At 48.6% G+C, this 27483-nt stretch overlaps 1 protein-coding gene across 1 annotated transcript in view; it reads right to left on the bottom strand.

Annotated features, from left to right (window-relative positions):
- Window positions 1–17431, bottom strand: part of XPR1 (xenotropic and polytropic retrovirus receptor 1) — a 110637-nt gene extending 93206 nt beyond the window's left edge. The window contains exons 1-2 of the mRNA XM_063406603.1: window positions 17084–17431; window positions 9954–10005 (exon numbers count right to left, since the gene is read on the bottom strand). Of these exons, the coding sequence (XP_063262673.1) occupies window positions 9954–10005; window positions 17084–17152 (121 nt within the window). The 5' untranslated portion in view covers window positions 17153–17431. The remainder of the gene's footprint in view (window positions 1–9953; window positions 10006–17083) is intronic.
- Between the last annotated feature and the right edge of the window lie 10052 nt (window positions 17432–27483).

Here is a 27483-nt window from a genome sequence, read left to right as displayed (position 1 = left end):
CCTTGCCTTCTGATTGCTGATTTGGTGTGACAAAGTCACACCAAAACACTGAAGTGCAAGCCAAATCCATTAAGCTATCTACAGAATTCACTTTATAGGTCCATCAGCCAATTCTGCTCATTATTACCCCATTTTACTGCCCTGCCTGTGACTCACCCCTACACCTGAGCCCATAAAGGACCTGGGTTCACTCTCAGCACCCACACTGAGCCCTGACATGGCATTCAAAGCAAAGAAATCCATAACAAACTCATCCAAGTCATCAATCAGCTAGAACAGGAGAGAATTAAAATAAAAACAGGGGTTTAGACCAGCATTCCCCTTTTTCCCCTAGAGCTGACCCATGACAGGACTGACCAGCAGAGACGCTGGCACTGAACTCTCTGCCTGGGCAGAGCTGAGCAGGGATGGGATCCCAGCAAGGAGGCTCCAGAATAGCAGCCTTGGCCACACGTCAGAACAAGTCTGCAGCTGTGGGACAAGACAGATCCCAAGTTATCAGCTCACCCACGCCGATCTTTGCAGCTCCCCTGCACTTTGCCCCACAAAGACATTAGGAGCATTTATAAAAGCATGCAAAAGCAATTACAGTAAAAATAAAACCAAGGTTATAAACACAGTCTGGATGTCAAATTTGCCTCTTTTTCTATTTAGAGCTGGCATTTCAGCATGCAAAAAATTCTCACTCCCCCTCTGAAACGTGCGCCTGGGGCTATATAGCACATGCAAAATAAATTGCATTTATATTGGTATTTATATTCCCCTCTTCTCGACCAGGCTGCCTTGCCTCTCTTGTTTAGTCAAATAGCCTGCCAGCTTCTCATCAAGAAGTAGAAATTGGTTTTCCATCTCCTAGGAGATAAACAAGGCTTCCCCCTTGCAGAGGGGAAGTCAAGCTGCTGAGTGCACAATCCGAGCAGAGTCAGTGCCCAGAAAGGCTTTGCACCATCCCAGTGATGTCTGTGCCCTCTGTGATCCCAGTCACCACCCTGGACAGAGAAAAACCACTTCAAAAACTAAATTTATGTATTTTCATGCAGTTTTCTTTGTGATTTTTAGTTAAACATAGACAACTCTGACTCACAGTCCTGCTGCCTTACAACTAAGGAATTTTATGTACCCTTGTCATACCAGAGGTTAGTAAAATATGCTTTATACCTCTCCAAGGTTTACCCTTCTCAGTTCCTGAAAGAACTGAACTAGAGGATCGGGCTTTCACACTTAGGCAGTACTAATTCAGGGAAAAAAGATTCACACTCAACAAAAGCAGCATAAAACAATCTCAAATATCCTAACTACATGGCTGTGGAATAAATAGAATAATACAGGAATTTCGGAAGCAATTTTTTTAACAGAGGCTTTGTAAAACCAAGATGCTGTAGTTTTGCAGTTTTAAGCTGTAATTAAAGATTATGTATTTTCAAAAAGTACAGTTACACTTTTAAGTGAATTCATTGTCAAGCTGTAAGACGACAGATACAGTGCTAAAAAACCCCCCAACACAGGTGAAATACACAACTAGCTTTCATTTTTACTTCAGAAATCAGGAAAGACACGTCACCAGGACTGGGCTGACTTTTCACCACGTTGATGTTAATTGTACAATTATTTAATCAAAGAAACCTTCTCATGTTGAGAGACCAATTGTGCAATAGTCTCTGCCTGGTGTGGCATTACAGCAGATTAAGAGAACACAAAGGATCACTCTAGGAAGAGGGACAGCCTTTGATCCTCCACCACACCACACACAGATGCCACCACTCCATGGCCACTGGCATGCTGGCCATTTTTCTGAAGCATCTTACAAGCAGCTATGATGTAGAAGAATGAAATCTCCTTCCAGGGACACTCTGCTCATTCCCTTGCCCACAGCATGCATTTTTAAAGAGGGAGAAACCAATCAAACTTAATTCATGTTGCATTATTCACTGAGTAGCTACAGTCTCATCCAAAAATCTTAATTGTCTAATAATTCAAGTCACCTATATCAAACACAGCACCAAAGGAATGACTAGAAAGCCAGAGGCTGCCACACACACGCACTAAATCTTGCTGTTAAGTTGTCTAGTGAAGCCTTTTCTTGAAACAAAGCAATAAATACTGGCCTCTTGCATAAACATGTGCAGTGCTCTTCATGTGTACAGCCACTGAGCTGCCTGATATCTCACTGCTGTCTCAGGAGTGCTGGCTGTCAATCCTCCAGCATTGCAAACCTACTTTCCAACCCTTGAGTGCTGACCATTAACATGAAACTGGGCACATCCCAGCTAAATTACAAGCACTGTTAATTCCTCTAACCACAGACTGGCATCTTAATGTTTGGGAAAGCAAATGCAGGAAGGAAAAAGAAAGAAAAAAAAAAAAAGAAAAAGGCACAGCTGAGCATTCCCGATGTTGCTGTTACCCCACACACATCATTCAGGAATCTTCTACACCCATTCTGCAGCAGAAGGTTTGCTGTCCTGCCAGACAAACCTGTCTCTAGGTCCTGATGCCTTAAGTTTCAGATTTCATGTTTTTCACATTCTGTGCTGCCTGTGCTGCAATTCTGAGCCTCACATTCAGTGCTGCTGAGCAGGGACACAAAACAAATCCTTTTCCTGCTGAACACCAAGGACAACTTTCAGGCCCAAAAGCACAAACAAGGGTGGCTGAAGGGAGGAACAAGAAGGATGGGACCTCATAACCTGGAGCTGTAATTGGACAATTAAACCCCAATGTGCAAATAGATCAAAACTTATAAAAATGTGAGATCTCATGACTGGTCAACCATTCTGTGACCATTCTTAGTCCACCTTGGGGGTAGCCCTGGTCAGGCCCTGTCCTGCCCAAGGTGCATCCTGGAGGCCTTTCAATAAATATCTACTTTATTCTCTACTCTGTGCAGTCTGTTTCAGGTCAGCCTTCCCAAGGCATCAGTCCAGCCTTTTCCTGTGTGTCAGCCTGGACTGCCAGGCCCAGCTCTGGGATCATCCTGGGTTTAACACCCCTTAGCATTCAATACCAAAAGATGCGGAAGGAAAGGAAAAAAGGGCACAGGACAAAATTACAGAGCAAAATGGTGAAGGGAAAACCATTTGAGGAGAGGCTGAGGGTACTGGGTTTGTTCAGCCAGGAGAAAAGGAGACTCAGCACAATCCATAACCTCCTCGTGAGGGGAAGGAGAGGGGCAGGCACTGATCTCTGCCCTCTGGTGCCCAGGGACAGGGAGGGAACGGCCTGAAGCTGTGCCAGGGGAGGTTTAGGTTGGATATAAGGAAAGGGTTGTTCATCCAGGGGATGTTTGGGCACTGGAACAGGCTCCCCAGGGAAGCAGTCACAGCACTACACCTGACAGAGCTCAAGCAGCATTTGGACAGTGCTCCCAGGCACATGGTGTGACTCTTGGGGCTGTCCTGTGTAAGGACCTCGTGGATCCCTTCCAACTCAGGATCTTCCATGATTCCATTACCTGCCTGTTCCTAAGCCCTGAGCCTGTTCTTTGGTACACTCAGGACTCGAGTTCCTCACCCAACATGAATGTGTCAGAGCAATCTGAGCTGCTGCTGAAGCTCAGAACACAAAGCAGGGGAAAAGACAGGAGGCTTGCTCAGCAGCAACACAACTTTCCAGGCTTGTCCACACAGATGGAGCAGAGGATCAGCCACAAGCTGGCCACAGGGCAAATGTAAAGGGTGAGCCAGTCCAGCATTTCCACTGACAGCAATCACAAGCTTCCTTCATAAAGAAATGGTGACCAACCTGCTAAACCACCTACCCCCCACAACCTTCTTGGTTACCCTGCGTGGTCCCACACCACCCCGAGAGCCCCAGGGTGGCTCCCACTGGCTCCAGGAGAGTTTCTGAAACCAGTGGTTTATAAGTGAAAGAGTTCACAGCATGTGCAGGCAGGACAGGACCCTGAGCACACCAGCAGGCCCTGGAAGGACTCTCAGACCACAACCTGAGAATCTGTGGTCTATGGGACAGTAATAACATCAAACCTTGCTTTGGCTGGTTGCCTCCACAACCAACAAGTCACTTTCAATCACTCAATCCCTACTCACTAGCCTGGGGACAGACTCTCTAGCAGAGCCTGTTGTGTTAGGACAGGGGGTAATGGTTTTAATCCGAAAGAGGGTCCGTTTAGATTACATATAAGGAAGATGTTTTTTTCACAGTGAGAGGCTCTGGCACAGGTTGCCCAGAGAAGCTGTGGGTGCCTCATCCCTGGAAGTGTTCAAGGCCAGGTTGGACACGGCTTGGAGCACCCTGGGATAGTGGAAGGTGTCTCTGCCCATGGCAGGAGGGCTGGACTAGCTGACCTTTATAGGTCCCCTCCAGCCCAAGCCACTCTCTGATCCCATTCTGTGATTCCAGCTCTGTGCCCAACCTGACCTTTATTCCACATCCACGTCACACTCGTTCCTGGTTAAGCACAATTCAGCCTCTTGGTGCTCATCACCTCAGAGGAGGTCACTGCACCGGCAGCGTGGGTGGGTGTGTGTGCTGCTCTGAAGGCACAGGAAGCGGCAGGGCTTGGTACAAAGCGCTATCTGTGAGCACTGAACCGCTCCTGACAGCAAAATGACTTTTTCATGAACACACAGTACTCCACGCTTTCACACAGGCATCTGTGCTCCAAATATTTTAGCAAGCATCCAGCTGTTCTCTCTGGACCCTACTCCAACCATATGCACTGTTTACCTTTCAAATTTTATTGCTCCAGGGGAAGAGAAACCAGACATCATCTCCTTCTCTAAGTGCTGGTATGCTGCCAAGTCCTCCTCCTGTCCACCGTTTGCACACTCTGGGAGCTAACGTTTTCCACAACCAATAACCTATTTTCCTACAGATAATCCAATACCTGGCATCAGGTCTCCAACCGAGAAGAAGACTGTCATGGGATTATTTTTTTCTTTTGTTAGTTTACATACTAATTATAAATACAGAAACCTACAGACTGAATTACAGCCTAGACAGAATCAAGGACCTGAATCTGGGGTGTAGGACACCAAGCCCCCTGTCCTCATGGGTGTGTGACAACACACTGAAATAAAGACAAAGCATTAATCTCTTTGTGGCTGCTTCTGATGTGCAGCACTTCTGTTGAAGACTCTTTTAAGCCTTAAGCATTCCCATGTAAACAAAACCTCAAGCCGCTACAAAGTGAGCTTGTGCAATTGGAAATAAATGTTTATTTTGAAATAAAAAGAAGATAACTGCATATATACAGACAAATCATAAGCCTTTGATCAACCCTACAAAGCATGTCTGCATATAATAAAAACTGTCAGGCTCATAACTTCCTCTGGAAAGAAAAAGAATGTGATGTCCCACACCCTACTTATTCACCAAGATGACTTATCCCCCTAAAGAATACCATTTTGTTTATTCAGTAACACAAATAAATCCAAACTAAAGATCTGTAGCTGTCAGTTAACAGGACAAGTGCTTTACAAACCAAAGCAGAAACATGGGTGGAATAACATGGGATACCCTGCCTGTGCTGGCACTCTCAGAATGCCCCAAACTTGCACCTCTTGCTCTCCTAATCCACCATGAGTAAACAGGTGACTGCAAAGATTACAGGCACCAGCAGAGGATATCTGGCATCACTAAAGCTTTTCCCCCACCAATTCATGTTGCTTTAACACCACCTCCTACTTTTGGGGTTGAAATCTACCCTGGAGCACTTGTACTGCCCACCTCTACCCCAATACACCATTTCATCCCCACAGAACCAGTGTGATCCTTGTTTGAAAGGTGCCTCTGGAATTCGGGATTGGGATTAAGTCATTTCCATAACAAGAGGATACAACAGGATGCCCTTGTACCGTCTGATATTACAACAACGATATTTGTTTACACAAGTATTAAAGGGAGGATAAATTTAACTATCTGAAAGGCAAATATTCTAGGAAATAATATTTAGAGTGGCCCCTGCCCACTCGAGCAGATAATGAGGATGAATAATTTACAGGCTCCCCTTTCGTGCCCGCTGCAGCATCGCAAGGAGCTTGGGGAGCTGCCGGCACATCTGCTCACCGAGTGGAATAATCAGCAGCACTCCCAGCAAGAGTGGTCCAGTAACCTGCTTTACTCAGGTGACAAATGGAACAGGAAGCAGTGGGAGGACAAGGAATCCACAAAAAAAATGAAGAGGAAGAAAAAAATCTGCTCCCAGTGGTCAGAATTTCATGCTTTTGCAGTACTGCACATTGTGCCTCAAAGGAAGACAGAGCTAAGCACGGGTTTCACCTCTAAATCATCACAGATTGTTCCTAAAGGTATTTAAGGTTAAAAAAGGTCTGGCACACTTGTATTCAGGCCTTCCTGCTGTGCCACAGGGACTCAGGAGCTGTGAATGATATCCTGGGAGCAGCATCCACTCATGCCCCTTGCTCTGGTAACAGCGAGCAGAACACAACAAACAGCTAAGGAAGCAAACATGTGCCAAAGAACTCTCCAGAAAGCCAAGCGAGTCTCACCGTACAGCTGGGAATCCAGCAGCATTTGATACCTTTTCCAGTGATGTGCATAAGATTGAATTAACAGCCTGAACACTAATTTAGTACAGATGTTGCTCAGGTGGAAGGATGGTGCAGGCTTCATCAGGGGATTGCCTTGCAAAAAGATGGGGAGCATCTGGAGGAATAACACTGGCATATAAAAAGTGTCATTACAAAGGAGACAGATGGATGAAAAAAATGTATCTTTGAACAGATTAAAGAAAGCTATGTGTACAGCTAGGAACTGCCAGAAAAGACATGCTACGGTCTGGAATAACTCTCATGAAACACAGGGAGCCACAGCACCTTGCAATTGTGTGAGGGGACAGCTACAAACTCCTCCTACCATGCAGCCTTGACAGGTTTTGCTTAACCACCTCTACAAGGTTTGTGTTAAAATCACAGTCCATTTATTACCCAAAATAGGAAAAAGCAGATAGACACAGGTGTGATTCAACATAGCACAGTGAGAAGAGTCACCATATCTCCACAGAATAAACTGCACAGTTTAGAGCAAACATCTTCCCAGCAGCACTCTGTCCACTGGAGTAGCACAAGCAACCATCCCTTGCAGAATTTAAGAGTCATTCTGAAGTCAGGTTTGTTTACCCATCCACAAACAGAAAATGCCTAAATACAAACCCAAAGAAAGCTGTTCATGATTGATGGCTCACTTATTACCTGCCTTGTCTATTATTGACAACATGCCTTGGTTGGGTAGCACTTTTTTTTCATTGTTTTAAAGAATTTCCAAAGTGCTTTCAGCATTCTACTAGGCAATAGGAAGCATTTCTTTCTATACGCAAATTTTACTGACTGACATAGTAAGCAGCCTGCAGCAGAAATCTAAGAAATTCATTCACAAATGCCAGATCACACATCCAGCCGAGCAGAATAAGAACCAGAATCAACCTCAGCCTTGTTGTACAAAACTCCCTTGTCTTCACAAGCCAATATATTATCCAAAGATTAGCTTACAACTCATGCAAGGTAAATCAAAGCCAACCCTTGAGCTCTGCAGCGTGTCTGTGATCAACAAGATCAATTAGCAAATGGATTTTAGTTAGACCAGTCTAAAATGAGATTACATCAGGTACATACTGGGAGGCTGGGTTTCAGTAGCACAGCCCTGTATTTTCTGTGCTAAGCTCAAAATAACATAGAAGTATCCATTGCAAAATCCAAAATATTAAACTGGAAACATGCAGGCCAACAGCCAGCCCCTGACAACAGCTACTGCATTCCCTCCCAAAGTGCAAGGAGCTTGTTCCATCTCCTTTGATAGGGACTAAAAGCAGTGTTCTGGGCATGGTTTGTGTGCAGTCACATCCTAAACCCGGCCTAAAGTTTCTATGAACAAAGGCAGAAGGGCTTAAAAAAGAGAGGGATGTAAGCAACAGGGATGGAAAAAAGAAAATTATTCATTTCCAGCACAAAAGGTGAAGGAATTAGTGTAACTGCTCTCCATTTAAGGGCAGGTCAGGAGACAGATTTAAATAGGAGTGGTTCAAAACAGTTGGGATTATATTCTCTACAGTACAGAGGAAAAGACCAAACCCCTCCAAAAATGAACAGAACATTGTTCTACCGGAGAAAACTGTCTAAAGTCATTGCTTTCCTTTTGTTGAGGTTTTTAAAGCATCAAAGGAGGCAGAAGCACAAGATAAAATTCTAACAGTGTTTAAAAGAGCATAAATGTAACATCATTTTATTCTTCACCTCCTTTTGCTTTGTCAAATATGTTTACACACAAACATCATAGCACATTACAGAACACCACTGTAACACAAGCACTGAAAACAAAGAAATCAAAATGCTGAATTATAACACTTTACAACAAGCAATTCAAGCCCACCTTGAAATCCTACATAACCCTAAGCCAAGCCCAGGAAGTCACATTCCAACATCAGACTACAAAGTTCCATTAGCACACACACCATTTGCTCACACTGTCAATAATAAACCAATGGACAGAAGACAGGAGAAAAAAAAAAGTTGTAATTGCTCCCAGTCTCCCATAAAAATATTGCTGGATTTTCAATAACATTAGTAAGCTGTCTTAAAAAGTTACTATAGGGAGTTCGGCCTACACAGAAAACATCAGTTCCTCTTATGCTGCTGGGGAAAAAGTTTTGTGGATGGGTTTTATGCAATTTTGCTACTCTAAAATAATAAAGCAAGACTTTCCTCTTTGCCAGTGTATGTTGACTTTTCCAAAGATAACCCATAGATTTTGGATTCTAGGACCATAACCTTTAGAAATCTAGTTCTAGGACCTGCACTTAAGAGAAAAGTGTGATTCTTTTAACAAAATTAGCAGGAATTGAGTGAGCTACTAAGTGTCAGGTTAAATCTAAAAATTACACCTGCCTGAGCACTGCTTCCACAAAGTTTTCAGCTTGGAATGCACCTCTGAAGAGTTTAAGGACAGATTGCCTCATCCCACACACACTTTTGAACTATTAATTATTGCAGCTCTGGCTTTAAAATTCTAATCGAAGAGCAGGTGGAGTTGAATTAATTTTTTTAAAAAAAATCACATTATATTAACTACGTCACACCTCATTTCCCACTTCTAATCAACAAAAGGGAAGTAATTAATGAGCTAACATGAAGAGTGACCAGCATTATTGATGTTAGACAACTGACTACACCAGCACTTGTTCTCCTGCTCTATAAATATACAAGAAGCCCAGAGCCATGTTCAGAAATTAGTAAAATTAACTCTGCAATCAAAGTGAAATTAATAAAGGCAAGGAGGTTATAAAGCAGTTGGAAATCCACATGAAGGACAAGAAAGTAAGGAGCGAAGCAACACAGAGGCAAACACTCTTCAGTACTTTAAAGACAACAAAAGGAAGATACAGAAAGTAAAAGGCTCCATTAAGAAATTTTGCACAGATCATCACTTAATTAAACAAACTATTTAAAATGCAGTGAGCTTAATACCAAACACCTTACTAGAATAATTTAGAGTAGTCAGAGGCAATAAACACATGCAAACAAGAAGATATACTCATGTCCACATGGGAAAGGCAGCACAGCATTCAGGGAGGACACAGAACAAAAGGAGGAGACTCTTCCAGCTCAAATCACCAGTAACAAACCAGGAACCAGTGTCTCTCCAGCACAGCTATCTCCCAGAGTGGCTGGCTCTCACAGGAGAACAAAGCTCTGTTCTCAAGCAATGAAGAAAATACTTCCACCACTGAATGACCTTATAAGCCAGAGGAATCCAGCTGTTGCTGTCTCAAACTATACAAAGACATTTATTGTCCCAATGAGAGAGGACAAAGAGTTCTAGCAATCAAAAATAGCATGCAGGCTGTGAAAGGCCAGGCATTTGCCCATCAGGATATTAAGTTTACCAATTTAGGAGGACTGAGGACAGAAAAGTAGCAGGACTACGTGTTCAGCACCCAGTGCCAAGAAAAACACAAGTGTGGGTTACAATTTGCTTACCTTCTATAGAAGGGGCCTGATCCACAGCCGCATATAGCATCTCTTTCAAAGCCTGCAAGGGAGAGGCAGAGAACAGGGAACACAGTTAGTATTAAAAGCGAAAAAAAAGAAATTACACTGTTCTGATACGCCTGTTTGAAAACAAAAGCAATTAAAGCCCTTTTATCCCGCAGACTGGCACAGAAAGCTATGGTACGTGATGTCAAGGCTATCACACGTATTTCTGTTCACAAGTGAAACAGGTTCGTGTTTACTGACTGCTTTGTCTGAAGCCTGTTATCTTACTAATCTATAAAATTTATTCCAACTGTACATTTCAACGTCTTCCTTCGGAAAAATGTTTCCCAGTTGGTAGGATGCTAAAGCCTTTACATTAAAAAAAAATGAAGAAATAACAACAAGACCTGAAGTGTTGCGTGACACAGAGGAGTTTGTCAAGGCAAATGGAGGAAAAGCAGCCTCAGGGATTTCCCATCATTGTTATATAGGAGCACAAAAATACACATACATTCTAAAAGCTGAAGACAACACAATGAAGGAGATTAGGGAACCAAGGGTGACAGCCTTGTCTAGAGGTGGGAACTGAAGGGCGACATTAACACCAGCCAGAATGAATGAATTAATCAGATTTCAGGTCCTGGAGACACCATGATCTGCCTTGCAGCTCCTTTCAGGAAGGCCTCTTTCCAGGCAGTTGTTAAGGTGCTGGTATTACCCCAGGCACAGATTAAAGATTAGCTCGCTCACATCCACATAACCTGAGTTCAGATCAGTGACTGAAGGAATGAGGTGAGTTCAGGGGAGGGTCACAATGATGATCACAGGGTTGGAGCACCTCTGCTATGGAGATAGGGGGAAGAAAGCTGGGGGTGTTCAGCTGAAGAAGGCACCAGGAAGACCTCAGAGACCCTTCCTGTGCCTAAAGGGGCTCCAGAAGAGCTGGGGAGGGACTTGGGACTATGGCCAGGAATGACAGGACAAGAGGGAATGGATTCAAACTGACAGAGGGCAGGTTTGAATAAAATATTAGGGAAAAAAGTCTTTACTGTGAGGGTGGTGGGGCCCTGGCATAAGTTGCTCAGAGAAGCTGTGGCTGCCCCATCCCTGGAAGTGTCCAAGGCCAGGCTGGACAGAGCTTGGAACAACCTGGTTTAGTGGAAAGTGTTCCTGCCCATGGCAAGGAGTTGGAACAAGATGATTTTAAATGTCCCTTCCAACTCAAAGTATTCTACAATTTTATGAATAACCTAAGCCATAATTTTGGAGCTAGAAGCCACAGAGAAGGACCCATTCCTACCGCAAAGTGATTTGCTCATACACACCTCAGATCTTAATGCCCCATACTGAACCTTCAGCACCACAAAAAACTGAGTACCCTCCTCCACCACCACAAAAACCTGATCTCATTCCCTCACTTTTGAGCCCACAGAAATCTAACACAAAAACAGTCATTCAGGTCTTCTCAGTTCCTATCTATTCTGCCTGGTTCTCAACATATCCCGTACGTCTATAATCCTGAAAGACAGCAGAAGCAGAGGTGTGTGTCATAGTGCCCCAGGACAAAACCTCCCAGCCTAAATGACAAATCCCCCAACACCCTGGAAGTAAAAACCCCCAGCTCAGCAGCTGTTGTAACACGGTGGTTACGGTCCTGTTGGGTAAATACAAGGTCTAAAGGACAAGTCTATCACAAGATATCCAAGGTGGCTGCTTACACCAGCAGCTCTGGCATCTCTCAAAGGTCTGGCTCCTGAGTCCACAGAGGTCTCTACAAAGGTCACTTGCATAATTGTTTTCCCAACTGAGCCACTGCTGGATGATCCTCGTTCCAGCAGCACAGCTCTCCTCTACCCTCGGTGCTTTTCTAAAATTCCCCGGGAACTCTGGCCACTTCACCCCCCATGACTCACTGGTCAGCAGCACATGGTCTGCCTCTGCACACCAAGCAGTCAAAAAGTCTTCCTCCTTTTCCAGCCCAGTCGTCATCCTCACCTACCTGTAACTTTTTCCATGAACCACAACCACCTGACACAGGATAAACAAACCAGAAGAGACAGCACATTGAAAGTCACTGTAGTAAAAACTCATCTCTTAACCCACCCAGAGGTAAACGCAGTGTGATTCCTATCTCTGGTTTTATCAGTCATTTTTTAAAGAATAAATTGAAAAGGACAACATTGACAGTCCTGCACTAAACAATTCTGAAAGCTGAAGGTGTCAGTCGTCCCATAGACCTCTCCCCATGCAGACTGACATAGTACAATCTGGCAGCTGCAGGGCAGCAGATTTTGTTACTGCTTTCCTGACCTATATAAGTAAACCAATAACCTGAAAGTGAAAGACTCAGTGCTGCTTTACACCTAAACTATTTAGTCCTCTAGATTACAGAATTTTAGAACCGATCGTTTACAAAAGTTATCCATCACTGTCAATGTGAAACACTTAAGAATTACTCTTTCTGCCCTCAAACTAAACAAAATGGGTTATTTCCCTGTTTTAGACTGTGCCAAGGCTACACTGTGCACCATCAGCAAACTTAGATACATATGAGAGAACCAAAAAAAAAGGCAAAAAGGAGACACTTGAAAATGCAACCATCAGTCTTTAACAGTGACCAAAATCAAGAACAAAAACCTTAAAACGCTAAAAAAACCCCACTGTTTTAAAGGAGTCTTTCAAACCACTTAATAAGCTCCTCTAAGCTCGTCTGCTAACAGCCCGAAGGACAAATAGTGAAATAGCACAACAGATTTGTGTCAGGAGGTGGCAAGCCTGGGTGTGAACTGCCTATCATAAAGCTGGGTTTGACGAGCAGAATTGGCCACCTCCCAAAAACTGAAAGCCTGTTTCTGCAAGAGAGGCTCTGAAGGCAAGCAGGCAACCTCAGCTACCAGCTTCCTCTTCCTGCTGCAGGTGGTGTCTGGGAGAAATGATGCCTAAAACTCAGCAACCTGTTTCCCTTCTGCAACAGCAAATGGACTTAAAACCTTGGGTCTCCCTCCAAGGGAAGGCAGGTCACCTGCTCACACCTTTACCCACCTCTCCCATGAACTTTGCACCTGTAATAGCTGTTCTGCTCCTCCTCCCTCCCCAGTCGCTGCGATTTCAAAGGTATTATGTACTTTTTCTATAAAAATACCATCAGACTTCTGCAGAGAAACGAATTCAGGCCAGATTAACTGCAACCAAACAGCCATCTGGCAACTGTACAAGTGAGCTGAACAGTTCCATCAGCTGGACGTGCACACACACACTCAGAAGTCTGAGCAGGCACAGCAATGCTCTCCTCCTGAAAGCAATCCAGAGAGGGAGCAAAGGAACGCAGGAGAGTTTGTGGATAAACAGAGGACTAACTACCCCAATATTTCACTGCATCAAAAACAAGCATTACATGCAGCAGAGCACACTCTCAGCCAAAAAAGAAAAATAAAAGGCATCAGCTGAAATTCATGCAAGAGTCACCTGAATTTGTTCAGTTCTACCTAACTATGTGGAAATAAGAATTTAGTCGTCTGACACAAAGTCGGGATTGCGTTTGTTTTCATGTTTTTCCTGTTTTCCATTTTTCCAAAGGAACTGAAGGGTAAATGAATGGCCCAAAACTTTTAAGGCAAAACGTGCACTGAAGCAGTGCATACCACAGCTATAGTTTAACGGGCTAGGAAAACGTGACTCACTTTACAGAACAAAATACACTGCCAGATGCCCTAAAACAAGGTGAGCAAACCTTTTCACTGCTGCTGCCAGGGTGAGGCACAGCCACTTCATTTCATGCAGTCTTTAGAAGGGAAATTTGGAATGGAAAGCCAAACCAAGTCAATCAAGATTTGTGTAAAGCTCCACGTAATTGTTGGCTCAGTCATAGCAAATGTCTTTGGGAAAAGCTGAAGGAAACGGGATAGCATTCACTGCCATTTTCCCTCTTTTCTGTAAGCCAAGTGCTCCTTCTCAAAAAGCAGACATACAGTAATGGTCACTGCAGAGCTTCTGCAGAAAGAAAGTTAGAATTTAAGTCACAGCTATCAAAATATATCTTACTTTTTCCTGTTTATAGAAAATTATTGGATTTTTCTCTCCCTAAAGCTCTCACCTTGACTACCAACCCTAAGCCCAAGTAACTTCCATGCTTCCTGCAAACACACTTAGAATATTTAAATTGATTATTTTTGGAGGGAAAGAGCGTGTTAATGGTAAGAAGTTTCGAGGACTGTCAATTGTTAAAGACCACCTGAAAGTGAAACTACATTTTTAGGTGTTGAAAAGGTAACAACAATCCCATTTCTCTTTCTGATGTTATTACCAGCAGATTACACCTGATCCGACTGGCAAAGCTCCCCCAGGCACACTCACTCCAAATCCCATCCAAGGATCTCCCAGGTGACCTGAGTGCTGCCACATTCCAGGAATCACCTGCTCTCCAATGCAAATAACTACAAATACCAGAGTAAAAAATTAAGATGAGGGCATGTAAGCTTTACAATACAGAATGACTTAGAGAGAGCAATTTCTGCATCATCTTTTAGTCCTTTCATGGGGAACAGCTTCAAAGTGAAAGAGAGCAGGGTTAGATCAGACATTAGGTAAAAAATCTTCCCTGAGGGTGGGGAGGCTCTGGCACAGGGTGCCCAGAGAAGCTGTGGCTGGCCCATCCCTGGCAGTGTCCAAGGCCAGGCTGGATGGGGCTTGGAGCAGCCTGGGATGGTGGAAGGTGTCCCTGCCCATGGCAGGGGTGGGACAAGATGATCTTTAAGGTCCCTTCCAACCCAAAGCATTCCAAAATTCTGTGATCTTGAACGTGACACCCTGGAAACGGGAAGAATATTTTCAGAATGAAAAACCTACCCCCAAAGATCTCTCCCTGTGAAAGGGTGGTTACAGCTTTAATTAAGACTGAAAAGATATATGAGGTGAAGAAACATTGTAACACTATTAAATATACAAACAATGTTTTAAAACGTTACTCTGACACCTTCTGTAAGCAGCATTGCACACAAGTAACACAGGCAAAGCTTAACCTCACGTTTGCTCATCAACACCTGGGAATTTTTCTGTACAAAGGAGGGCTGGGTGCTTTTTGCCTCAGGTATAGTCAACAAGTAAACGGAGGTAGTGCTGGGCTTTTGTGCACTGCACCCACACGACCACCAGTCACTGAATAATAAATGCCAGGCTATTCCATCACTGTAATATGCATGAGCAGGAGGCTGACTCACATCCAGCCAGCTGCAACAAGGCAAACAAAGAGTTTGAAAGTTATTACTGAAAGGGAGGGTGAGGTTTGTGTTTTCCTTCACTCCACATTAAGCTGTCTATCCAAGGAGGAGATTACTTGTGATTAGGAAGAGTAACAACTTGAAGGAAGTTTTTACTGAAATCTGCATTTTAAACTGGGATGGAGGAAGGGAGAATGACATAATACTAGTGCCCTAGTTAAAACAGCTGAAAATTAACCTCCCGTAATGAAAACAGTGGCCGACAGCAGCAGAGCTCTTCACACATTAATCAAGGTGTCGTAGTTCACTGGGTCTCCTTCCCCTCTCCCCACAGCTGTTTGCTCAGCATGCAGCCAGATCTTTCACCCTTTCATTTCCCCCTTGCCTTCCCCTCCAACCCACCTCCAAAGCTGCTCTTAGGAAGACATCCAAGTTTTCTGTTTCCAGGAACAGAAGACAACTCTCACAGGGAAAACCCATCAGAGACATGATGCACAACTAAGCTGGCCCTTTATTTTATCAAGACAATGGTTTTCCTCCTCCTCAAAGACCGATGGCATTATTTGGCCATCTAGCTCTCCACATATTTCAAGGAGATCACAATATTGTTGTAAAGCCAAATCCAACTACAGTTTTTATTTAAACATCCGTTCCTCTGCACGTTCCTCTGTCAGGTAAAGGGAAACAAAGGAAGAGTGAAAAGGGCAGATATAAACTTTTCAAGCACGACATTACAACAAAGCAAGCTATGATAAATGTGGTTTGCCTTGCAAATGCAGACAGATTAATAGGAATAGTACAAATAAATTGCTATTATAGTCCTAGGGAGAAAATCCAGGCCCTCAAACAATAACAAATGTTGCACGGCTTTAACTGAGTCAACCAGTCAAGAAGTTTTGCTGATCACGGCTGTCCTGTAATCAGCTTTCCGTTGTCTAGATTTAATTATTACTTGTGGGAAAGACATCGCTGGCACCTGCCACTTTTACTGCTGAGGCTGAAATAGGAAATGGTTTTACTACAAATAACCACCTCCAGCTCCGTCCAGTTCAACCTAAGCCCAGAACCGGTGTGATAAATCTGAAACGAGGCAATCAGCGTGACCTTTAGCAGGCTGGCGCGACAGAGCCCAAAAAAGCTATATTCTGCAGATAATTCACGGTTAATGCAGCAGAACTCGGTGCAAACAGTGCTCATAAACGCCCCGACTCCAGTGTGAAACAGCGAGATGCACAGCCTTACTTAAAAATGATCATAAAACGGGAGTTGACAGGGGTTTGGTGCCCTGTTTTGGGGGCTCAGGGGAGCTGACAGGGGTTTGGTGCCCTGTTTTGGGGGCTCAGGGCAGTTGACAGGGGTTTGGTGCCCTGTTTTGGGGGCTGAGGGAAGGTGACGGGGTTTGGTGCTCTGTTTTGGGGGCTCAGGGCAGTTGACAGGGTTTTGGTGCCCTGTTTTGGGGGCTCGGGGGTTTGGTGCTCTGTTTTGGGGGCCGAGAGCGGTACCGGTGGTCCCCGGCAGGGCAGGGAGGGCGCCGGGAGCTGCCCAGCCCGGCGGGATCGCCCTTGGGAGGCCGGGAGCCTCTCAAAGTCACCGCTGCTCCGGGGCCGGGAGCCGGCGCTGGTGCCGAAGCCCGCCGGGGCTGCGGCGGGGCCGGGGCTGCCCGGTGCCGAGCGCCGCACCGCGCGTGTGCCCCGACCTCTGTCCCCCGGCGAGAGGTTACGGGCGGCAATTAACTCATTAATTAACGAGCCGGAGAGCCGAGGGGTGCCCAGCGCCGCAGCCTCCCCGCCGCGGCGGCCGGACACACACACACACACACACGCACGCTGCCTCTCCATCAGCACCGCCCCGCGGCACGGCGGCGGCGGGAGGCGCGGGGGCCGGGGCCGGTGCCCGCAGCCCTGCCCGGGGCCGTACCTCATACTGGATGTACTGCTTCCGCCACTCGGGGGTGATGTGCGCCGCGAGGTGCTCGGCGAACTTCATCCTGCCGCCGCCGGCGGGCCGGGGCCGCGCTCGCTCCGCGCCCGCAGAGCCGCCTCGGCGGCGCCTGGCTGCGAACGGGCGTCGGTAGTGGGGGGCGGGGGGGGTCCGCCGCCACCGCACATGGGCCCCCGCCCGCCCGCCCCGCCACTCCTCGGCCCGCCTCGGGCCTCCTCAGCGCCGCCCCGCCGCTGCCGCCGCCTCCTCGGCCGCCGCCGCCGCCATGTTCGCCACCGCCTCCCGCCGTCACCGCCCGCAGCCAACCGGCACCGGCACCGCGCGTCCCCGGCGCCGCCGCCCGCCCACCGCCGCGGGGCGGGGCCTGCGCCCGGCACCGCCCCGGGCCCGCCCGCCCCCGGCACAGCCGCACCGCCGCCCCGGGGCGGGGCCTGCGCCCGGCACCGCCCCGGCACCGCCCCGGTACCCGCCCGGCACCGCCCCGGTACCCCCCCCGGCACCGCCCCGGCACCGCCCAGTACTGCCCCGGCACCACCCCGGCACCGCCCCGGCACCGCCCCGGCACCGCCCCGGCACCGCCCCGGTACCCCCCCCCCCCCCCCGGCACCGCCCCGGCACCGCCCAGTACTGCCCCGGCACCACCCCGGCACCGCCCCGGCACCGCCCCGGCACCGCCCCGGTACCCCCCCGGCACCGCCCCGGCACCGCCCCGGCACCGCCCCGGCACCGCACCAGTACCACCCTGGTACCGCCCCGGTTCCTTCCCGGTTCCGCCCCGCTTGCAGGCGCCGTTCCCCCGCCCGCCGCCGGGGGGCGCCGCGGCTCTCGCGGGTTTGGGGTCAGGTTTGGGGCGCGGGAGCGTCACCAGAGACCCCCGGGATGGGCGGGACTGTCTGGGGAGGGACGGGAACGGGAACGGGAACGGGAATGGGAATGGGGCATAGATGGGAATGGGAATGGGAATGGGAATGGGAATGGGAATGGGAATGGGAATGGGAATGGGAATGGGAATGGGAATGGGAACGGGAATGGGAACGGGAATGGGAATGGGAATGGGAATGGGAACAGGAACGGGGATGGGAACGGGAACGGGGCATAGATGGGAATGGAATGGGAATAGGAACGGGAATGGGGCATAGATGAGAACGGGAACAGGAACGGGAACGGGAACGGGAACGGGAACGGAAATGGGAATGGGATGGGGGTGAGACAGGAAGGGTAAGGAGGTGACAATGAGATGGGAAGGGTATGAGAATGGGATGGAAATGAGACCAAAATGGGATGGGAATGAAGATGGGACGGGACGGGACGGGACGGGATGGGATGGAATGGGATGGGATGGAAGTGGGGTTGGGGTTGGGGTTGGGGTTGGGGATGGGAAAAGAGATGGTGATGAGATGGGGGTGAGATGGGATAGGGAGGGAATGGGAAAGGCAAAGAGACGGGGAAGGGAATGGCATTGGGAGAGGAGTAGGATGGGGTGAGATCAGAGTATGATGGGATGTGGATGGGATGTGATGGAAAGGGAATGGGTGTGGAGATGAGGTGAAACAGGAAGGGAGTGGGAAGGGGAGAAGTGTAGCAAGGAGAGTGGTGCACATGGGGGAAAAGAAGTGGCGGGAGGGGGAGGGATCAAGGAGAGGAAAGGCAGAGAACAGGGGTGAAGGTGGGGGAAAGAGTAGGAGAAAGTGCAGGGAAGAATAAGAGTAAGGAGTGAGGCAGGAGGGGAGCTGGGCTGACAGGCCATGAAAGATCAAGAGAAAAGGGAAAGAAAGGAGAAGGAGGAGGGGAAAGGGAAAATTTTCCAAAGGTTGCATGATCTCCACCACCTTTGCCTGTGCACTGCCCATCAATGCCGTGCACATCCGGGCTGGGACAGGGGAGCAGGGACTCCAGGGCAGCTCCTGGAGCAAACCCACCTGCACAGGGCCGTGTCTGCCCCGGGACAGACACCTTGGGCAGGGGATTCGGTGCCCACTGGGTGATGGCCTGAAAAACCAAACTAGAGCCTGTTGGAATGGGGCTGCAACCCTTGCTCATCCCAAGGATCCTCAGTGCCCCAAACCCTGCTCCACTCCAGTTCCTTGGTTTTGGGGATTTGCTGCATTTGGGATTAATTCTGGCTTCCTTCAACCTTCCTAACCTTTGGCACAACTTCAGGTGGCAGTTTCAGCTTTTTCGCACCCTCGCAGGGCCGGTCCCATCCCCGGTGCCACCACGAGGCCCCTCTCTGGCGGCAGTGCAGGAGCATCATTGCCCCAACACCCTGCAGGATTTCTGGGGGTCCTGTCGCAGGCCCAGGGATTTGTGAGGGCTGAGATTCGCCTGGCAGCCACAGAGCACTGGCTGATAACCATGTCTCAATTACATTCGCAGCAAACCCTTTAATGAACGGAGCTTTGGTGCCCTTGGTGCTAAAATTCACCCTCGGCAGGGCCCGCCGCGGTGTCACTGCGTGGCTGACATGGCACAGGTCACAGCCCCTTGGTGCCTCACCTTGGCAGGCACCGTGTGCCCGACGGCATCGCCCGCGGGCTGAGCCCGCTCCCGCTGCCATCCGAGCCGGGATGTTACAGCCCCGACCCTTTGGATGCTGCCAGAGATAACTTGCAGCGGGGGGCAGGAAAGGGGATTAGGAAATAAATATTCTCTTTGTTATTTGCGGGAGGCATTGCCTGCAGTACGTGCTGGGAGGTATAATAAATTAATGTCTTCTGATACAACAGCTGCCAAATTTCGTGATGGAAAGTAACTGGTGATTCCCCGACACACACACTTCTCTTTATTTATTTTGTATCAATAAATGCTAATTTTTTATCATTAAACGAAGACAGATGGTAACACGGGAGGCAGAGCAGAGGCTGGGTTCTTTGCTCACCATTGCCCCGTAGAAACAGCTCCACTCAAATATCTGATTGGCAAATCCCTGCCTCCTGTTATCAGACACCCTTTGGGACCACACTTAGCATCCTAGTGTTTCACTGCTCTGCTGGGACTTGGGGCTTTCCAGCTCCCCTGAAGGTTTCAAAAGTCACAACTCTGCATATCCAGGCTTGGGGGAGGAATGCAGGAAAGGAGAGAGGGCAAGGAGAAGCCTTAAAGGAAAGAGAAAAGGCACCACCGTTGCCTGCCTCTACTGCCTTCTGCCCACAGCTGCATGGAGGGCAGGCAGGGGGAATCCAGGCAGCATTGAGGAGGGATGCTGGTCCCAAAATATCCTAGTCTTGGGTCTGCATCTCAGTCCCTACAGCTCAAGTTTGGATCCCAGTCTCTGTGCCTTAGATCTGGATCTCACTCCCCATACCTCCCTTGCACCAGGCTGCCACATTTTCCTCATCTCTCTCTTTTTTTCCAGGAAAGGATTGCATTGTGATTTCCTCGTGCTGTTGTAGTCAGGGAAAAAAAAATCATAGAAGCAATGTTATTTGCATTTTGAAACCAAGCAAGGAGAAGCCAGAGTGGGCTTTCCGCCAGTGCAGTCTGGCACTTGCTTTGTTGGGAGCATATAGAATAATTTATAAATAGCATGGTGGGATTTTTTTAAAATATATAATTATACTTTTAAAGCTCCTGCATCGCTGGGGAAAAGGAGTCTTCAAAAAAGGCTTTAGAAAAAAGTCTTGCCGAGGGAAAATTTGCTTTACTGGCATTCATAAAATCACAGAGAGGAGGGTTTTCCATCGCAGGAGACAATGCAGGAAACCCATGGACCTCCTCCCCAGGCAAAAGGATTTTAGAGATGCTTGGATATTTAGGGGCTCAGTTTGACATGGGGGGAAATGCTTTAGGAGCACAACCCTCCCTGGCCCCGAGCAGAGCAGGATGTGCTGAGCCTGGACCGTGGGCTCAGGAGGATTGGTGTGATTTACTAAATTCCCTTGTCCTTCAACGTCAGCAGGATGAAAGATAAAGCCAATCTCCACTAAAAACATAAGAAATAATGCCCAATCCCAGGGGTCTGGGAGCAGCAGCACATCCCAACCTTGGTGCAGAGGCAGTGGAGGCATCAGGAGGGGCAAAGGCTGCTCTTTGCATCCTTCACTGCCCTGCCCTGCCCTTGTGGTGATTCCCTCTCCAGAGGGACAACCAGAGGCTTCACTGCCACTGCTTGGAAAGGAAGAGAGGGAATAAATAAATACAGAAGTAGATGCACGTCGGGAGTGAGATTGATGTGGGTCAACAAGAGAATTGAGTAAATCCCACCAAGAGATGCTGCCCTGACTTCCAGGAGCAATAGAGCATCAGCCCTGGGCTTGGACACCCCCAGCACCCCCAGCCACCCCCAAGCCCTCCCATCATCAGCTCCATCACGGCGGGCTTGAGGAACAGGGTCGATATATCAGATTTCCCAGTGCAAAAATGCACAAATCCTCCGGCAGCCTGAGCTGGAGCTATTGATTTTTCTCACATTTTCCCTCGCTACTGGCAGGGAATGAGGGTGTGATGGTGAGCACAGGAGCTGGGGGATCTCAGACCCCAGGGAAGAGGCAGTGCATGAGGTCAGACTGGGAGCAGCCCAATCCACTGGGAGATGTCAGGGTGTTTCTACAGCCAGGTTGGCTGCCTGCAGAAAATTCTTTTAAGCAAGGAGGAGTAGTGGCTTCCAGGATATAATAATGCATTGGCTTGATCTGATTCCAATGGCAGGGATGTTGGTATCCATCCATCGTCTTCCAAGCACTGCCCTGGCAGCTCCTGCAGATTTTCTATGGTGGGTAAGATGATGTTTTTATCCCTGTTTCAAGATGAGATCTGCCAGGAGGGGCCGTGCCTTCCTCTGCCTTGGATGCAGCAGGGTCAATTTACTGGCTGAACTTGATCTGTTGGGACTTGAGTCGATCACAGAGGAGGATTTAGGACTGGAAATTCCCAACAGGGATGGGGCAGCTCATGCAGATGTGGGTCTGTGGGCAGTAACTATGCCCTGCTGAGCTTGTGTATCCTCTGCCCTGCATGCCTCAGGGCAGGATTTTTCCATGCAACATTCATCCAGTATCCACACACCTGATGTGAAAAGTCCGAACATCAGGCAACAACATTGCCCAGACTGGAAGCCCATCTGTAGGTTTGGTTTCTGCTGAAACACTCAGGGGTGCAGATCCATGGGGAAAGGAGGAGCTCCCTTATTCCAGGAGTGTTCCCTGTGCTGGCAGCCAAGCTGCCTCTGCCCTGGGTGACCTTTCCTGGGCTGACTCACAGCCACGAGCGGGCGGCAGCTCCTGGCGGCTCTCACGTGTCCCCTCCGCTTTGCTGAGGTCACAGCAGCATCCTGCCTGCAACCCCAGCCAGAGAATCTGCAATGACCCACCCGCCCAGGCCGCTCAGTGCCCCTAGCATGTGGCTTCCAGGAGTGCAGAGGGATGAGCCCCTGGAGCTGTGCCAGCGCTGGCTGGGCTGGGGACTCGCTGTGCTGCCTCAGTCCCGGAGCAGATGGGGGGATTCACGCCCTTCCCTGGTGTGTAAGTGATTGCTCCTGGATGGTTTCCAATCCACAGATCTGCGCCTGCTTTAATTTATGCACGCTTGCTTTGTGTGAGAAGACAGCAGCTGACCAGTGGTTAAGAAAACTGAACACCCTGAAAGGGGCTAAAATTAGAGAAGAAATAAGAGCTGCTGCCTCCGAGCCCCAGAGCTGCCTGGGCTGCTTCCAGGAGAGCCTGGGAAGCGCCTCCAGCCTCCCTGATCCAGCCCCAGGACTGCCCCAGTGCTAAATCCCCCTCCTGAAGCTGAAGGGAGCCTGACCCTGCTGCACCTCACCGTGTCCCTAGGATTGCCCCACCGTGCTCTAGGGCAGCACACACTTATCCCTTTGGAATGCTTTCCAGGGGACAGGGGCTGGTGCCAGGTGGCCTTGGGAGCGTTCCCGTCCTGTTTACCCCAACCTCACTTGCCTTGTTAAACACATTCCTGCCTCCCCATCGCTGTCCTGACTGCTGGCCCTTTCCCAGGGGAATACACCACACGAGGGGAGTGAAGGAAGAAGGGCAGCACCCACCAAACAGCAGGAAGGGAGGTGACCTGGGACAAGAAACAGCATCCATGGAGCTGCTGCTGCTGGGTCACACAGCCAATGCCTCCATCACACCAGAGTCACAGGAAACATGAGATATTGGCATTTCTGAGTGCATGGATGCTGCAGGCACCAAGCTGCCACAAGCACAATTAAAAAGCTGGGGGAACCCCTCTTTCCTGTGCCACCCCTGTGACACAGACAATGACTGTGGGCATGCCATGTGAGTGGTCCCACTGGCAAGAGCAGCCCATGCCCAGGTGTGACACTGTGAGCTGGTGTCACTACGTGCTGTCACTGCAGTTCTCTGCACCAAACTTGGGTCCTTTCTCCAGCGTGTCAGTAATGGCAACAAAAAGCTGAGTGCCAGTGAGTTTGAGGTGTGTGGTAACAGCTATGGCAGAGACCTCTAAAGCTGGCTGGACTTCCCAGGGGTTTTTGAAAATCCTGACATGGCTTTGTGGGTTTTTAGCAACCCCTGGACTTTATCAAAGTGCACAAAAGGCCACAGGCTTCCTATTTGCAAGGGTCAGAGGTTAAAGTCAGCTGAGAGTAAATCTCCCGTGTGACAGGACTGGAGGAAATGGCCTCAGGTTGCTCCAGAGGAGGTGTAGACTGGATATCAGGGAAAATTTCTTCACTGAAACAGTGGTCAAGCACTGGAATAAGCTTCCCAGGGCAGTGGTAGGATCAAGGTCCCTAGAAGTGTTCCAGAAAAAGTGTGGATTTAATGCTTAGGGACATGTTTATTGGTGAGCAAGGCAGTCCTGAGTTAATGGTTGGACTCAGTGATCTTAGAGGTTTTTCCAACCTTAACGATCCTGTGGTTTTAGGAAAAGAACAGCTGCTCCTGCCAAACCTGGCCTGACCTGCCTGGCTTGAGCCCTGACCTGTGAGCATCCTGCTGATGTCCCCAGTGGGTTTCAGGTGCCAGATGTTGTGCCCCAGTCTGCTGGGACATCTCCTGGTGCAGCATTTTGTTGGCTGTTCCTCCCTGGAGGGTCTCTTTTGGCCTGGAGAAGGAATCACATATCTCAAGATCATTCCCTTATGCACCAGGGCTGAGTGTGGTCCATCCACAGGTACCATAACATACAGCTTCACGTCCTGTAGCCTCAGGACAGATGTCAGATGAGAAAGAATCATTTAAAACAAGAGAGGAAGTGTCCCAGAGGTCCTTGTGCCACCAGGGCAGCACGTCAGGTCTGTGGGCTGAGTCCACGCTGGGAACTCTGTGCCCTGCTGGGAGCAGGACATCTCTGATCTGATGGCAGCCGTGGGCTTTGTCCTCACCACAGAAACCAGCCCTGCAACAAACCACACAGATGTGGAACCCCCTGGCATTTCTCAGTGCCCCCAAGCAATGCCAGCAGGTTTGGCAAGGGTCACCCTGGCAGCCTGAGACCCCCTGCCCTGCAGATCCTCTCTGTCTCCAGACACCATCACGATGTTTATCAGTCCAGCAGGAATTAGCCTAAAAGCCTTCCCTTGCTGACAGGGACCATGGAATGGGCAGGAGCTCTGACACCTGGGCTCAGCCCCTGCAGGGTGACATGGAGGGGACACTGGGTGTCCCCTTCCTCTGAACCACCCCCACCAGAACACGCTGACCTGCAGCCCGAGCTGTGCCTGCTCTATTTTACAGCCAAAACAAGCCATAAATCCCCCTCCAAAGAGCTGGAAGGTGCAATTGCTTTTCCGTGGTGCAGGTTTTATCTTGCACGACTCGTGGCATCACGTGGGGGAAATCTGTAAGTAAAAGTCAGGCTGGAGCCATTTATAACAGCAGCACTGTGATTGTTCCTCCTGACAGCTGCAATTACAGGCACTCCCTTCCATCTCTGCACTCCGAGGGAGAGCAGAGCCAGCACCACAAACAGAGCAGCTTTCCCAGAGCTGCATCCCTGCTCCTGTGGACCTTGTCAGCCACAGGCAGCGCTCAGGGAGGGTTCCAGGGAAGAATGTAGGATGGGGGGTAACCCCCAGTGAGGAGGGCTTGGGCAGGGATGCAGGATGGAAGGAGAGCTCATCAGCTGGTGTTCATCTCCGTGGGCAGGACAGGGGATCACCCAGGGGCTCTACAGGGACCAACAGCAGGGCCAAGCACTCGCTGGGGAGAAACCTGTTGGAACCCTGGAAATTGAGAATTTTAGACTTTCTGTGCTGACAGGCACTGACCCTTAAGGAAGCACTGCATTTGCCCTGAGGCCTTGGAACAGGCTTCCAAAATTGAGTGATAGCACTGGGATCATGGGTGTGAAGTTTGAATAGTATTTTATAATATCACATGGTGGAAAACTTAGAGTTTTAAGGTTTTAGAATATAGTGATATATAAAAAACAAGATGGAGGATTTAGGGTGTAAGCTAAGTTTTTCTTTTTCACCTTCTTCTTCGTGGGTTTGGGTGGTGTTTTGTAATTGGATAGAAAAGTCCACATTGCGGGCCACAGGTGGTTGGTTATTGGGTTAAAAGTAAAAATAATCCAGGTGTCATTTCATAGTTGCACAGTTTGTTCTTAAAAAGCTTTGTAGAGAGATAAATAATGGCTTTGTAGAGCCATTTTCTACCGTGTTAGCTAGAGCTCACAACTCATGAGACTGTACTATAGACAAGAATTAATAAACATCTGAGTCCAGACACTAAACAACACCTCTTGAGCATTGAATCCTGGCTCTAACAGAGGAAAAGAAGGTTAAAAAGCTATAGAAACCCCGCTGGTACCCTGGCAGGATCACTGCTGGGCCCTTCTTTCCGACACCACGGGCTGGATCTCCTGGCTGTGGGTGCTGGGTGTGTTCCTGGCAGGTCAGCACTGCCGTGCCAGCAGCCACAGGGGCCCCCAGATGCAGGGGATTTGAGAGCTGGGTACCAGAGGGGTGCAGAGAGCCCTGCCTGGGGAGATGGAGAGGAGAATCAGGGACATGCAGCCTTGCAGTGACAGGGCAGTGACAAATAAAGCCATTACTCAGTGTGAGGCGAGGGGGGGCTGACAAGAGGCAGGGGAGTGTGGAGGTGGCAGCCCAAACTCAGCTGGGCTTTCCTGCTGAACTCCTCAGCTCTGTCTTCTCCACGCAGTTTCTGGGGAACTGAAAGATCCAAACGGAGCTAAATTTCATTATTATCCTGGTGAAAAGTCCCATGCATAAGATGTGACTTTTTCTTTTGCTCTTTTCAGTGAGTAACACTGTGGGGTTTGTTCACAGCTAAGGGCTGTGCTGTGATTGTTGCATGGTGACCCCACCACATCCCTGGGCAGCCTATTCCAGTGTTTGATAACCCTTTTCCTGAAGAAATTTTTCCTAATATCTAACCTGAACCTCTCCCAGTGCAGCTTGAGGCCCTTTCTCCTCATCCTGTTTCTTGCAGCCTGGGAGTGAAGATTGATTTCCACCTGGCCACAACCTCCTCTCAGGGACTTGTAGAGAGCAACAAGGTCTCCCCTGAGCCTCCTTTTCTCTCTGGGTCAAACAGCCAGACTTTCCTGCTGAAAAAAAAACCAAAACCAACAAATGATGGGAAATAGGATAGAAGAAGCAGGAGGCTGAATAAAATGAAACAAAAAGAAAGATTTTTGTGTTTGAATCACACAAAACAAAACACTCTAGGTCAACCAAACCGAAATCTCTCCTTTTCATTTCCATTTAGAAAACAGGATACACACAACATTTCATCTGGCTGCCCCAAACCAAAAAGACTTAGTGCTGAGATCTCTCTCTCCATGGAAAGATTCACTGTTTGCACAGCTCCAGCTGCAACCTTTGAACCTCTGGCCGGTGTCTGTGTTGCAACCACACTGGTGCTGATGTCAGCCCAGCAGGGCTTCAGGCACGCCTGGGGATTGGTGCTCAGCACCTGCCAGAGGAGCTTTTCCATCAGTGTTTAAGAGGTTTAATGATATGCCAGGAGAAGGCAGATTTATGCACGTCTGAGGGGGGTTATGCCTTCCTACTGATTTGTATTCAGCGCAGCGCAGGAATTTATGGAAGGAGGGGATCAATGTTTTATTGATATCTAAAAAACCTATATGATGGATGTGCTAATTACACTTTTTTTCTCCCAGACTCCCTTTAATATACATAAACAAATGACCCTGCTGCTTTAACAAATGCAGGGAAAATGTGCAACGGAGCCAAACTCCTCGGAGTTGATGCATGAGGGAGGGACCTGGCTAATGCCAGGGCAGAGACCTCAGTTCTTTGTTTAACTTCTTCCCTAGCCAGTATTGAATTTTGGTTTCCTTTTGCCTGTCATAGAAATCAGGGACGGGGGCGAGGGGCACAGCTCTTGCAGCCACACTGTGGGGTCCTGGCTGCTACAGCAGGTTTTGGTTCCCAAAAATATCAAGCAGTGTGTGCCTTGCTAAGA

The sequence above is a fragment of the Prinia subflava genome, chromosome 10, assembly GCF_021018805.1.
Source record: "Prinia subflava isolate CZ2003 ecotype Zambia chromosome 10, Cam_Psub_1.2, whole genome shotgun sequence".
NCBI classification, from domain to species: Eukaryota; Metazoa; Chordata; class Aves; order Passeriformes; family Cisticolidae; genus Prinia; species Prinia subflava.
This window is presented reverse-complemented; position numbering and strand designations above follow the sequence as displayed.